This window comes from Coffea eugenioides, unplaced genomic scaffold (assembly GCF_003713205.1).
Source record: "Coffea eugenioides isolate CCC68of unplaced genomic scaffold, Ceug_1.0 ScVebR1_3140;HRSCAF=4297, whole genome shotgun sequence".
Classification (NCBI taxonomy): Eukaryota; Viridiplantae; Streptophyta; class Magnoliopsida; order Gentianales; family Rubiaceae; genus Coffea; species Coffea eugenioides.
In genome coordinates, this window is record NW_020863690.1 from 40,217 (window position 1) to 55,191 (window position 14,975).

The 14,975-nt window shown below is 34.6% G+C and overlaps 2 protein-coding genes across 4 annotated transcripts; one reads left to right on the forward strand and one right to left on the reverse strand.

The window, feature by feature from the left end:
• The first annotated feature begins 5,052 nt into the window (after window positions 1-5,052).
• Window positions 5,053-8,574, forward strand: LOC113757585 (probable protein phosphatase 2C 34). 3 transcript variants are annotated; one of them, XM_027300767.1, is made up of 6 exons: window positions 5,053-5,388; window positions 6,131-6,404; window positions 6,587-6,895; window positions 7,498-7,615; window positions 7,704-7,927; window positions 8,208-8,574. In XM_027300767.1, exons 2-6 carry the CDS (start codon window positions 6,159-6,161, stop codon window positions 8,418-8,420), a joined length of 1,110 nt encoding a protein of 369 aa, XP_027156568.1. In that variant the 5' UTR covers window positions 5,053-5,388; window positions 6,131-6,158; the 3' UTR covers window positions 8,421-8,574. The 3 variants fall into 3 exon arrangements, with proteins under 3 accessions (XP_027156568.1, XP_027156569.1, XP_027156570.1); XM_027300768.1 differs by having other exon boundaries at window positions 5,053-5,294; XM_027300769.1 differs by lacking the exon at window positions 5,053-5,388 and adding an exon at window positions 5,668-5,692.
• A 2,596-nt stretch (window positions 8,575-11,170) lies between these two features.
• Window positions 11,171-14,782, reverse strand: LOC113757586 (phospholipase D zeta 1-like; the record flags this gene model as incomplete). Its single annotated transcript, XM_027300770.1, has 7 exons — window positions 11,171-11,615; window positions 11,729-11,790; window positions 12,536-12,601; window positions 12,766-12,897; window positions 13,634-13,735; window positions 14,363-14,560; window positions 14,636-14,782. Coding segments are annotated over 7 exons (960 nt in total), but the record flags the coding sequence as incomplete, so codon positions are not given.
• Between the last annotated feature and the right edge of the window lie 193 nt (window positions 14,783-14,975).

The following is a 14,975-nucleotide window of genomic DNA, read 5'->3' on the forward strand; positions in this document are numbered from 1 at the left end:
TCCCAAGAAGTGATGTCGTTTTCCAATTTCTCAGTACTGCAGCTGCAGCCGCCCCACATGCGATTGTTTGGTGATGCGTGTCACGTATTAGAGAAATGTGAATTGTGGACCAGAGGATCCCCAGGCAAAATGGGACCGCACCGTTTTTATTGATTCTTCTCCCGACCGACGTCTTTAGAATTAGGAGCTCATTATGGGTCGGATCTATGTTTTTCACGACTATATCTTATCCTTCCTGCATAGGGTCGTACCTCCCCATTTCATTCGAGTCAAATGATTTGACCCTTATTTGTTGGACCCTTTTGACCCAGTTTTCTAAGTGTCTTAACCTTAATTTAGGTAAGGGTACATTCCTTTCATTGCACCATTTTTTTTTTTTTTTTGCCTTTTCTTTTACGATGATGATAGAGGGTATGGTCATAAATTAGTTGGCAGCCTTTTCTTTTTAGGTAAGGGATTTGATTGAGCTAAATTTCGAATGTTGAAAATTATGCTGCTGAAACAATTATTTGAAATAGTTATTTAGAATATTGATAACATATTTTGTAATGTTATATATATAAGATAAAAGGGTGATTGAAAAAGAAAGCAAAATGATATTTATAAGCAATGACTATTGAAGTGCGTCAATATTATTACTATAAAGTTCACAAATTTTATGTATTTTCTCTTTTTTTTGATGGGGCAAAATAGTTGAGTGTTCTAGGATAAAAAGATTCTAAACTTTGATCCTAGGATAGATTATTGATGTCTTTTTTCGAATTGATGTTGAGGTTGGAAGAGAGTTCGAATACTGTTACGGTAACCTTCACACTGTTAACGTAGAAAAGATATCGAAGAAATGTATTTATAAACAACTAATAATACTCGTTAACATAAAAAGCAAATCTTTACCGGATTGTTTGTTTGTATGGTCTGTATTAGAATAGAATTTGTTTTTTTTTTTCAAAATTTACAAACACAAATGAACGTGATTTAGTACAGAATCATTCGTCAGACCACTTCCAAGTTCCCGTAACTCGATCTACTAATTGCAATACTAGAATAGAAAGCATAGGAATAAGGCAACCACAACAAACATCCATATGCCAAAGACAAATTCATGTTTGTCCTCATTGGAAACATCGAAAGAGTTGTGTTATATGGCAATCATCATTTTCCTTCTGCGCATTGCCATAATAGTTAAAACACATGTCTATTAGGAAATCTCCATGGAAAATATGAGTATGTATTACTATCAGAAGGGCTTTTATAGTACATAGTTTTGGAAAGCACTATATGGTAAACCTTTTACTTTCATTATTAATTACTTATTGCAGTAGATGATATTTTAGGGAGATGTTATCTTTTTTCCTCTATGCTTTTAAAGGAAGAATTTTAGAGACATTTTAAGACGTGCCAATATTATTTTTCTTATTTTAAACACTAAAAATCACAAAAACCCTGAAGTCGGTTAAATGAATTTGAGATGAAATCATACAATATATATGCCAACTTGTCCTTAAGTTTTCCCACAGTATTAAACCATATAATGATTAAACTAATCTCTGTCACCTAATTTTTGTTGGAATGACTTTACCATATATAAGTATTCACTAATCATCACAGTTTCTAAGAGCAAATTTGTTGTGCTGAGCTGTGATCATGGAAAAAACTACAATGGTCACTGTTATCATCACCGACCATATAAATGTAGGACCAATTAATTAAGATGGTGTAAAGTCCACTAAAGGGAATAAATCTATGACTGGTAATTAATGTTATATAGGTGAGAAATGAGAAGTGCAGCAATGATTTTAATGGTGGTGGCGGTCAAGGGCATAATGTCACTTTTCTGGCCATTGTTGAGATGTATCTGCCGGCCTTTCTATTTGCTCCACACACATCTTCATCAAGACATGGTAAGAATTACTGGTATACAACAATTGTCTATTTCTTTATTGTCTCTCTTCTTCCTACATTTTGTATCCATTTCTTCCTTGGTCATCTGTGAGTCAATTACTGGCGGACTATTGCACGAGACGGGATTATTCAGTGCACACTTTTGAATAGTGACTGCAGGTTTTCTTGTCAAAAAAAAAAAAAAACGAACATAGTTAGTACAACTGTTTCATGCATAAAAATCATATATATATATATATTTGCAAATTGATTCTGTTTCTTTTTTCATTTTTTTGGTTGGAAAGTTTTAACATAAACCTCATCAGGTTCTGTGTCAAATATTTCTTTATAAAATGTTATAATGTGTTTATTTCGCATTTCAGGGTTGGTGTTTGATTATTTATTTTTTTTTAAAGATAGTTGGGAGTTTGATTTATAATTTTAATAAATGCTTGACACAATTTTTAGTTGATTAGGACTTGCAGTTTAATGGATATCAAATTTCTTGATCATCACTTAACTTGAAAACAATTAGTCTATATATAGGTTAACATAATTCCAAAGGGGCCTATCAAATGTAGGTGACAAATTCATCCTTTTGTGACATCTTCATCATCATATACTGTTATGATCATGTCTTTGCTTGTGGTCCTAACCAGACCTTGCTTATAAACGACGAATTCCAAATGATGATATTCATGGGATTCTCCTTTTAATCAATAATAATGTGTTGGAAGTTAGAACCACCCAAAGTTATTGCAGAAAATGAAGTGTCATTTTCTTTTCACATACGAGAAAAGATAGAGCAGAAGAAAATAGTCAAAATACAACTGATAAACTACTACTTTTATTTTATTGCATGATTAAGCCTCGACGCATATTTTGATTTTTCCTCTGCTAAAAAAAAAATACAGGTAAACTCTTAACTAATAAAAATTTAAAAAGAGTTGAGTCTTGAATCTGCTGTATTTATATAATGTTATATTTTAGTCATTTTACTCGCAGAATATGTCAATTTTGTTTTTCAAAATAAAAAAAGTTAGGATGGTCAAATATAATACATGAAAGAATAGAATAATATTATTGCTAGTTGTTTATTATAAAGGAGATGTTGAAAGTGGCTTTCTTTATAGTATAAGATTATAGAAGTAGTAGTTGGCTTGAAATAGCTTAAAACTAATATTCTAACCAAATGGTGGTGTTACTGAATTCTACTGATGTAAACATATAAAAAAATTTATAGCATCCATAAGTAGGAATCTTTTACCAAGCAAGATGGTGAGTGCAACAAGAAAGCTCTGTATAACCTTTTAAATTCAAGATTCAACCCTTCTGATTCACATAATTTGTTATACTTAATTGAATACACATCCTCACATTTATTATGCCCTTCATCAAAATACTTTTCTTGAACTAAATTGATTTTCTAAAATCTTTAGACCTGAAACTCCTTTTAATGAGTGTCCATCCCGTGAATCCTTTCTTTTTTCACTGTTAAGGTTTAGAATGAAATGCTGCTTTTGGTCTATTGGACAAAAATTGCAAATTTTCAAACAGATAATAAGATATTCAATTCCAAGAAAACAGGGAAGATGCAAAAATAATCGTTTATTATGGCCCATGTTCATTTATGTTTGTGACTTTGTGCTGTGAAAGAGACCATCATGTATTCAGTTTATATCTCCTTATCTCTATCAACCCAGAATTTTTTTTACTAATATTTAGGTAATTAAGCGAATGGTGCAAGCTTATTAGCGTAATAATTATATCTCTCATTATAAAACAAAGTAAATTATAGACTAAACAAAGTAATTCTTGTTTCACCAACCAAGTTTATCTCTTTAATTTAATAAATCTTCTCAATCATTTGATAATCGAGTTTTTTCAAACTCATTTAATGATCCCTTTTCCTTTGTGTTCATCTTCTTTCTTATTAAGGAGAAAACAAAACTCTCACAAATTAAATAAACCAAAATTTAGAAAGATGAATTGCTTACCATAATGGAAAATTTAACTTGTAGACCTCAAACAATACACTCGATTGCATTCCCAAACAAGTTTTTTTTTTTTCACTTAGGAGTATTCTAACCTTTCGGCCAAACTAATCCCCTAATATCGTGTAGAGCTTTGTTCCAAAAATACACAGCGAGGTAGCACACGAAGGTCAATTACAAGACCTGCTGTTAACTACCAAATTACGGAACCAGTCGAACTACCTGCGAGGAGCATTCCCAAACAAGTGATAAAAGCCATTTTAATTGCAAAAAGTATTTTGAATTAAAACACTAATTCTATAATGCTTAGAGAATATGATTGGTTAGTAATACAAAATTAATACCATGAATAGCCGTACCTATCGGAGAAAGAAGGTACTCCCTAGATTAACTATTCTAAATATGCAAGTCTGTCTGATCAAGCATCTGATGACAGTGCTTGAATTTATAAAGAAATCACAATGATATGTAAGCATTATATACAAAAAATCTTCATTTCCAGTTGTTAGTCTGGCATTTGGGTCAAAACCTCATTATCCTGCATTACTAGTCAAGAGCCAAATTAAGGTCTTTATTTGCCCTCTCGTTAAACTAGAAGGCCTGTCCATTTATACTTTTCATGAATCATTTATTGCCAACCATTAATGCAAAAACATTTTTCTTGACTATTTTTCTACAAGAAACAATTATAGCTACTCAAACTACATTAATAAAGGCATTAGCAGCCCACCCATGTAATGAAACTTTTGAAGTTTCCACCAATTTGACAATCTATTTGTTTTGGCAACCCAAGTCCTAAAGCATTTCTTCTTGTTTCCTTGAACAATACAAATCAAACTCTTTATCTTTCCAAATTCTTTTTAGTATACAAAGAATAAACTTCTAATTTTCACCGACGAATTTTATACTAATTTAGACTCAAGATGCTGAAAAGTCATCTCATCTTATGTTGCAAAAATCAGAAGTGTGTTCCTCAATTATTGTACATAGGATGATCAATGATGAGAACCATATATTTGGTCAAGTTGCAATAGAGCACAAACACTTTTTCAAAGTACCCCAGCAACAAAAATCCAAAAAATTTGAAGGGCAAAATGTACTAACATAAACCATTAAGCATACTTTGTGAATCGCAACGGTTATAAAACAACTAGTGGTAGACAGTGGTTGGATTTGCATTCCTCACCACAAAGCATTATTACACGTATTAGTAGTAGTTATTACTCCTATTACTCTCTCAAGTCTAATGCGACTTTTGTATCACGAGTACTACACAGCTCCATACAAATTCTTCTTTGTTAACTTCTCCTTACCATAAAACCATCTTTTAGCTAAGCTCCAAATTATGGAACTCGATCCTCATCTAACTCAAGTCTCTCGATATCTCGGATCATCCTGTCGGAATCTCACCCCATTCCGGTAACAGGGTTCATCTTTCACGCTTGTTTTTCACTTTATTCCAGCCTAGCTACTCTCCATTTCCACCCTACCATCTCTTACTTGAAATTTACAGGTTCTTATAGCTCTGTTTCCGCTTTGTTTGCTCTTATGATTTCTGGGGTTATCTGGTTTGGTCTTGTTTTGTTGTCCTGGATCATGTTCAGCCATTGAAATTTCTGGGATTCTTGGTTTTGATGGCTTTTTTTTTTTTTTTTTTTGTCTTTGATCAGATTTCATTCGAGCTCTCTGTACTTTGTCGAGAAAAGATTTAGATTCTTCAGCGTATGTCATCGGACTTTGGTTTTCATCGCAACTAGAGCGTTGCTTAGGTTGTGAGTTTATGAGGAAATGAAAGTAATCTAAGAAGTGAAGAAAAGGTTACTTTATTTTTAAACTGTTTTAATGTTGTCTTAGCGTGGTTGGTTGGATTGAGAAAGAATTTTCTAGAGTGAATGTTGTGGTGCATCTTCTTTCCATCTGACATTTCCTGAAGAAACAAATTCAGTAATAATAGTGGACATCTATTGTTGGAAATCCTTGTAAGATTTTGAATATTCACTGCTTTTCTCGTACGGTCAAGAAGTTCTTTAATCTCTATCCAGATGCATCCTTTTTGTATAGTATCTGCAATTTTCTTAAACTTGATTCATAACTTTCTGAGTCAGATTACATCTTTATTCTCTGACAACCACCTCCCTGTTCTAGTACATGCTTGATGTGGAAATTTGCATGCGTAAACAATATTTATCTATATATGGCAGCTTTGCGATGTTAGATCCATGTAGATCAAGAATTCAGCTTTGTATATATTTCAGAAAATTCGAACTGTGAAGTCAGGGTTCTATGGGGCAGTTGTCAACCATGTTCAACGGATTGGCAAGGTCCTTATCTATCAAGCAAAGGAGGAGTTATTTTGGCAGTTGTCGTGGAAGAGAGGCTATGGAAGCCATGACTGAGGAAGCAAAGACGGAGGGCTTGATATTAAGGACCTCGGGTACTGTTAACGTTGATGGATCCAAGAATTTTGCAGCTGTTTTCTCCAAGAGAGGAGAAAAAGGTGTGAATCAAGATTGTTGCATTGTTTGGGAGGTATGGTTTTGTTAGTAACATGCATTTTTCTTTGTAATTTACTTAGGACTCGATCCTACAGAATTGACCTTTTCCTGGCCGTTTACCCACTAGTTAATTAATGTATGTGGCAGCGAAGATAAATCTTGATTCCACTTCTATACTCTTAAGACTGATGGATGTTTGTTGCACTTGTTTTCTAGGAGTTTGGTGGCCAAAAAGACATGGTGTTCTGTGGCGTATTTGATGGACATGGTCAATGGGGTCATTTTGTTGCAAAGAGTGTTAGGGAATCAATGCCGTCTTCTCTACTCTGCAATTGGCAGGAGACATTGGCTGAAGCTTCGCTTGACCCAAGTTTTGATTTGGCATCAGAGAAGAAGCTTAACGGATTTAATATATGGAAGCAATCCTATATAAAAACTTGTGCTGCTGTGGACCAGCAGCTCAAGCGTCAGCGTAAATTTGATACATTCAACAGCGGCACTACTGCTTTGACCATCGTTAGGCAGGTAACCAAACTGATATAACTGCTGCTGCTGTACTATCACCAATGTTTGCTTTATTCTGGATTGGCCACACTGTAATGGGAATGGACAAACAGGAATGTCTTTTCCACTTGATCATCAGCCCTTAATTTGTAGAATGATTTACTTTTATCTAAATGAGGAGGCCTGTTGCAGGCTCCATGTACTAAAAAGTCATTGTTTGTCATGAAGAATTTGGCAGCTAAATCTTCTTGTTGCATTAATGCAACTCCACAATATAGTACATTGGTTGTGTTTTAAAATGGCCTATGGAAATTCTTCAGCCTAATATGTATTGGCAAATAACTCTTAATCTGTTTCAAATTAAGGTCAGTAGAATGATACATAAAAGATCTTATCTCAACCTCAATCTTTATATTAACCCCAGTGATGGATATCTAGGAGAGAGCAAAAACGGTAATTACTCAGTATGAGCTTCATATGCTTATTTCCCTTCTTTTCTTTCCCCAGCTCTCTCCTTTAGCGCAGCATCTTAGGGCATATTTTCTAGTGTAATAAGCCCATGCTACTTTATATATAAGATCATAGCTATCTGCTTATTTTCCTCAATCTTGTGGTATCTCCAGGGTGACCTTATTTACGTAGCAAATGTGGGCGACTCACGTGCAGTATTGGCTACAACTTCTGATGATGGCAACTTAGTACCAGTGCAGCTGACGATTGATTTCAAGCCCAACCTACCCGGTAAGTCTCTTTTCTTCTGCTTTCTCTTATTCTACACCATATCGGACATCTTTGTAACTCATTATGGCCTTCCTAACCATTTGAACAGAGGAGGCTGAGAGAATCACGAAATGCAGAGGTCGTGTGTTCTGTCTAGAGGATGAGCCTGGGGTACACCGATTGTGGCTTCCGGATGAAGAGTCACCTGGACTGGCAATGTCTAGAGCCTTTGGGGACTACTGTGTTAAGGATTTTGGATTGATATCCGTTCCTGAAGTTACACAGAGGCACATAAGTGGCAATGACCAATTTGTTGTGCTAGCAACGGATGGGGTATGCATAATCCTGCCCTTTATTTTTTTCTCTTCAAAATGTCACTGCTGGAAGAACCAAACTATAAAACCAAGACTGGTTTAAACTACTACTGATAATTGGGCTGACACAATTGATGTCTAATGACAATGAACAAAATTCACCTGCAGATACGTATATGCATATATGAATGCACTCCATACCCTTTTTTTTAAGTCCTTGTACTCGTTTTTCATCTTCAATCTTTGATATGAAAGACTTTGAATAGATACTAACAAGTAAAGTTTGCATTTGTCTGAAGGTATGGGATGTGGTTTCCAACCAAGAAGCAGTGCAAATTGTAGCATCAACTCCAGACAGGGCAAAATCAGCCAAACGTCTAGTTGAATGTGCTGCCCATGCATGGAGACGCAAGAGAAGGGGTATTGCCATGGATGATATTTCTGCTATAGTTCTCTACTTCCATAATTCTGATCTTTGTCAGCAAATCTATCCTGTATATTCATCCAAATAGCATTCGAGAAGAGTGAAAATATTGCTCGTTTATCTTTCTTTGTACTTTTGGCCTCTCTCACTCTCTCTGGCTGAAAATCCATAGATGATTAATGATGCAGCAGCCTAATTAAACAAGAAAGAAGAAGGAGAAAAGGGAGAACTTTAGAACTAAATTGAGATCTGCTGATTTGATTTCAGACCTATCTTTATTGGTCGACATGAACCACACGCAGGCAAATATTAATCTCTCTTTTGGACAAGATGTGTTTACAAGTGGAGAGAGGATGAACTAGGTTGATTATCTTAATTATTTGGCACCTCAATTACAAGTTATGACAAAAAAAAATAAAAAATTACAAGTTATGACAAAGGTAAAAGAAATCATTTCAGTTTTTGTTACCATTTTCACAGATTATACCCAAGAATATGGCATCTCTGAAATTGGCAAAAGCTTTCCTTTCTTGTAGGCTTTTTAAAACTCAATTCGAGTAAGGGCTGTAAATTGAATCAAACAATTTGGTACTTGACTTGAACTCGGTTTGAACCAGGTTCATTCAAGCTTGTTTATTTAGGTATCAATCCAAGTTTGAACATGATTTCAAGTTCGAAAATATTAACAAACTAATCACGATCTTCATATTATTTGGCTCGATATGTTTAAGAATGTATAAGGCCGGTAAATTTCATAAAAATATACCTATAGTTTCCTTCCTTAATTTCACTTCTTTCCTTCCCGTATATTGCTTATCTTCTACAATAGCAAGCATATAATACTTTTGTCTCTTGAATAGGCATAATTGACTTTAATTACATCTTTAATTCATCATAATAGATTTCTTGAATATCACAGAGCAAAAATTAAGGGAAAAAAACCATAAATTAGGGTGAAAATCTCTATATTATACAACATGAAATTTCAAGTCAAGCCAAACTTTGATTGTATGTACTTGAATTCGATATTTTGACGAGTCAAACCAAATTTTCTGTGAATATACGTCTGAAATTTCGAACCAAACTCGATTAGTTTCTTTCAAAAAATTTTCAAACAAAAGCCAAGTTCAAACATTTCTTTTAATCTTCAAGCCAATCTTGAACATACTTTTGTCTGACTCGTTGAGCCTTGTTTTTGGCCCTAATTCGTGTAGAAAAATTTGGGAAAAAAAGAGAGCATAAAGTAGTCACGTGATTAGCTAATGAAACCAAAATGTAATTCCACTCTCACTCCGCCAAAGGACACAACAGTTACGTACTTGTGCTTGCCGACAATTTTACGACTGATTTAACGTTCAGACTTCAGATGCTAATAAGCAGGAAATTCTGTATTTTAACATTCCACCATAGGACCTCTCCGTCCATATTGCTAGTATGCTTTCTGATAATTAATACTTCATTTTATCTCGCAGGGATGCATTACTCAATTATCAGATAATAAAGATCCCTGGAAAATCACATAAAGACGTATGGGTTCAGTGAGGAAAGAAATATTTCAAAGGGAAGACGTATGATGGTTAGGTCAATCATAGTATTCTCACAAAAAGACAAAATGTTTCATTGCAGATGTGTTGAATGGTTTTATGAACGGAAAAAAATTGTTTTCCTTTCCCACTAGTAAGTGAATCCTCCGTTTGGCTCCTTATGACCTCGCTCCGGTGCAAGTTTTAGGTTCGAATCTTGAGTCTAGTAGTTAGAGGTAAGAATGATGAGGATGGAAAAGAAAACATGGTAAAAGCAAAATTGAATCTTTGAGTCCTTCGCTGTGTGGCCTTAGTTTTGGTCGACCTAATCCATAGCTGAACTAACTTAGCAGCTAGTAGTGGTGGAGTCAGAACCCTAGGGTTAGGGAGTTCAATATTCGACACTACATCAAATATGATCATAGTAAATTTGCAATCAAAAGATGCTTATGTTAAACATACTTTTTTCCATTTTGTCAATTATATTTTGACATCTAAATTGTGTAATAATGTAATGGTAGTTTGGAAACGTAACAAGAGTTTGTTCTTGAAGTTACATCAATAACTAATCTTAATTAGATCCAACACTATAGCGAAGTGTAAGGATTAAGAATTTTTAATTTATTAAGGAGGTCAATGTAAATAAAAAAGAGGGATTAAAAAATTTTAGAGTGGACAATACAGATAAGAAAGAGAATTTCAAAAACATTGGGGGGCAAAGTTGATAAGAATGAGAATTTTAAATATCTTAGGGGGCAAATAAAGGAGCAACTTAAAAATTTTCAAGCTTTATGTCTAAAATAAAACTTTCTCAAATTTGAGGTGGAGGGAGATAATTGCCTACCCTCAACTACATTTGACTTCGCCAGTGACAACTAGGGATGGTAATCGAGGGGAGGGGGAGGGAGAGATGTAGGTAAAATAATTGGACGGAATAATTAGGTGGACTGAGGGTTCAAATTAAGGGGATTCTCTTTCCGTTTTAGATAGGGCAAGGGAAGGAAGGACGCCCCGTCCTCAGTCCCCCACCACTAAAATAAATTAAAAAATGTAAATATTTATATTTAATTATATATACACACACATTATAATTACATGTCAATATTATATGCATCTATACTATCATTTGAGAACTACAGATCTCATTTGTATAATAAAATGATAATTTGGTTATTTTAAGTTTACGTGAATTTTTTTTAAACATATTCTAAGTTGTTTACCAAAAAATAAAAACCAGTATGATGGTTATAAATTTATATTTACTATTAAATGTGAAGAAATGAATTAGAAAGATCAAAATGATTTTTAACCTTGATTTCACATCGAATATTTATTTAAAAGTTTCAAAGAATGATTTACAATGTTGCTATTGATGTTACATATGTAGACAAATAATATCAAAATGAAAAAAAAATCATAATCAACAAAATCACACAGCTAACTATCCTCATTTCTGCATTATATACACTTCCTGTACAATGCGTTTTTCTTCTTTTATAATGCTATCTCAATAAAAGACCTGAGGGGATGTATAAAACTCGCTCTCAATAAACATTGGTCTCAAATCTTTTTCTTGACACATGAACTCCAAGGGAAAAGAAACCAGAAATCCTCTTACTGACTCCAACTTTCTAGTTGGATCCATAAGAATTACTTCCCCATTCTCAAAATGTTCTACCTTCTCAGGGGCTACTCCTAAATCTATGGTAGTATGCCCAACTTTCTCCCTTGAGTTACTCAAAGCTTGTCTAAAAGCAGACCTGCATTTTGGACCATGTCAGTTGTATATGTGAGAAACCATCCAAGCGAGTGAAGACAACAAAACAAAGGAAAAAGAGAAAAGCAAGAATATAGACACAGAACCCTTTTTTACCTTGAGTGGATAACGTCATTTGGGATGCAAGCGAATACATCATGGTAGATCCTGGCATTTGACTGTTAAAAAGAACATCATTAGTTGCTTCTTTGGAAGGTGAAGAGAAATCAAGTTTCTATTTAAAAGGGAAAGGCATAACTTAAGAATTCTGTGGCTTAAAATATCAAAAGTTAATCAAGCTTCTACAATCTGCTTCTGTACCCAAGGATCTTTTCATTTTTTTCCCCTAAACTTTGTGGAATAAAATTCTGAAGCATCACCACACCTTACATTTTTTGTGTGATGCTCAATCTGTTGAATCCTCTCCCTAGTTGGCCTGGGACATCAACATCTTTTGGCAAATAGATTTAGGCATTGAAAATTAACTCAATGTTTGTGGTTCATATTTGAGATATGATCTTGTCAAAGATTTCAAAGCTCCAAGAACACGTAGTGGATAAGATGATTATTGGCAGTTGAGAAAGCTAAACCGTGTGACATGCAGATTATAACCCCTTCCATGACCATATAGCTATATGAAGCTTTGTGGACTGCTTTTCCTCTCAATGCCAAGGAAAAAGGCAGGATATTGACACAATTTTGATACTAGTGTGTAGAATTATGTTACCATGTTTTCAATTGCTCTAAACCCTATATTCAGCAGCGACTCAAAAATTTGTGAGTAAGACGGAGAATCATTATGCTGTATGTTCAACTGTTCAGAACCCTATATTCAGAAGGGACAAAAACACTTTTACTGTCAAGTAGACAATGTATGAGTACTTGACACCGAAAAGCTATCATTTAATGGCAAAATATTCTCACCCTTGCAGTTGCCATCCACAAATCCTTGTATGTACTGTCAATTATCGGATCTCTGATTTTATCAATCTGGCAAACATCAAAAGATGGATGATGCATGTAAATATCTTTTGGTAAAGTTGATTTAAGCTTATAGAACAGCCGTAAGAATTATCGCGAGGTTTTTAAAAAGAAAAATTCTAAAATCTGAACTAGCGTGCAAAGTTAAATTGTCAACAGTCAATAGCACTAACCTCCCCAGAGCACAGGCCTAGATGCTCCGCCCACAAAGAGATCCGTAGGTTGAAAGAAAATTCTCCCGCCTTCCATGAGTTCCCATTCATTGATGATTCCACTAAAGTTTTATCTTCAATGAGCATGCCAATCTAAGAAAAGAATGTCAGTGTGAAAATTATCATTTTTACTTGCACTAAGTATAGGCAAAGGAGTTCAGCAAGTGGACTTGTAGAGATGATTGGGTTCAGGAGAATGCTGATAGATAAGCTGCAGTTTCTTTATCCAGTGAAACTTATGGACAACCTAGAACAAGAAAATATCATACATTTTGCATTTTTGAGTTCTGGCAGAGATAGGGAGTCTACAGGGTAAGGTGAAAAATCAACTACACAAGATACATTCAAATTGAAAAAATTAAGCACTGGTTTGATATCATAGAAGATTGTTTGGTGCTAAAGCAATTTCTTAAACATGCATAAACGTTATCTATCACCAGCACAATCACTTTTTTGGAATCTTTATCTGTAATATTATCTTAGTGACATATTACCAAACCAATGAACTGATCAAATCAACTGATTTCATGTCTCAAGGCAACTGAATATAAAACTAAAATTAGTATGCAGTAGCATGCCAAAACTAGCTGTTTAGCTTTCAATCTTAACAGCATTTACAGAAGAACTTTGTTGTTGTGAGTATTCATGTCCAACTGTCAGAAACTTGCCAAAAGTAATTTCACAGTATCTTGCACATGCCCATATAAATTTCATTAATGCAGGAAGAATAATTTCATTCATAAGTAGTAGCAGAATTTTATGGTATCTATGACACATGAAATGATAGAACTTTCATTCTGCAAGTCTGTCCAAAACAGAATGTGCTCACCTCAGAGTCTCTTGACCCAAGTAGACTTCTGTCATTAATGTTTGCTGATCCAATCAGGGCTATGCAATCATCTATAATCATCAATTTACTGTGGACATACACCTAGAAGGAAAATGATATAGAGTTGATTAAAGAGAATAAATTAATAGCCAACAATCCAGTGTTAAACCATTAATTTCATCTGGGAATAATCTGGACAAGCAATTTTTGACACAAACAATTTTTCACTCCTAGCGTAATATTTCATCCCTTATGAAGACTTCACCAGTGGAGTACTGGAAGTAATTTGTGCTAGAGTATGTTGCAAGTCTGAATGTGTTGATGGGCTAACTTCCTAGATTAGTTGTTTTGTTAAGTACTAGATAAAGGACTGACGTTATTAAAGTAAGAGAACCAGAAGAGTACTGTGCTAGGATTATCTAGGGCACTCCTAAACTGTGGATCAAGGAAGTTTACTTAATGTCCTGGGAGTGTGCAAGACAACGAGAAAGGAAAAAGATACCACTAACATAGAGAATTACTAAGAAGACAGACAGGAAAAACTCCATAGAGTACCAATAGTTGAGTGTATTTGCTTGGCATGGTGTGGCTGTGGTGCTAAAGGATCAAAAGCAAGGTATTCCGTCAGGATGTGATGAAATGCTAAAGTATGTAGATCTTTAAGTATGCAATCCCACTCAAGGAAGCATAATACATTAATCAGTTGAAAATCTGTATGCAAGATATTACCTGACTTGTGACCACTGGACCACCATCAGAAAGCTTGCCATGGTTCCTTAAACCATAAAAAGATAGATAGTTATCTGTTTCATCACCCAGCAAAGAATAAAGGTTGTCTAATATCGAGTTTTTTGGTCTGGAAATTGTTCGATACTGCCAATGAATGATGGCTCGTACGGTTGCAGCACCACCATCATCCAGACCTCCCTGATACATGACAAATAGCTGTAAGAGGCAACAGTACAGAGTTATGTTATCTTGTGGAATGAAAATCAGCCCTACCTGGAAGCCCGGTAAGAGAGGAATAACAACTATAACCCTGAAACACTGACGTTCTTTGTGTGCTTGGAGTATACGCTTGTACAGAGCATCCAATACACGGTTCTGAATGGTATCATCACCCGAAAGACCTGATATGAAAAACTGATTCTAAAAGCAGAATCCCACAAATGACAGACATAATTAGATACATTTAAATTTTTTCTTTCCACCACTCTTGTAAATGACAAGAAATTAAAAAATTAATGACCAATCTAGGCAAGGAAACTAGCACAAGCCAAGCTACATGCTTATGAATTAACTTACAAGATTATATTACTTTCTTGGGTCCTCTGGTTAGTTT

Coding starts and splice junctions, on each gene's coding strand:
- LOC113757585 (XM_027300767.1), top strand. CDS start 6,159: ATGGGGCAGTTGTCAACCATGTTCAACGGATTGGCAAGGTCCTTATCT. Junction 6,896..7,497: donor CTTTGACCATCGTTAGGCAG/GTAACCAAACTG, acceptor TGGTATCTCCAG/GGTGACCTTATTTACGTAGC. Junction 7,928..8,207: donor TTGTGCTAGCAACGGATGGG/GTATGCATAATC, acceptor ATTTGTCTGAAG/GTATGGGATGTGGTTTCCAA.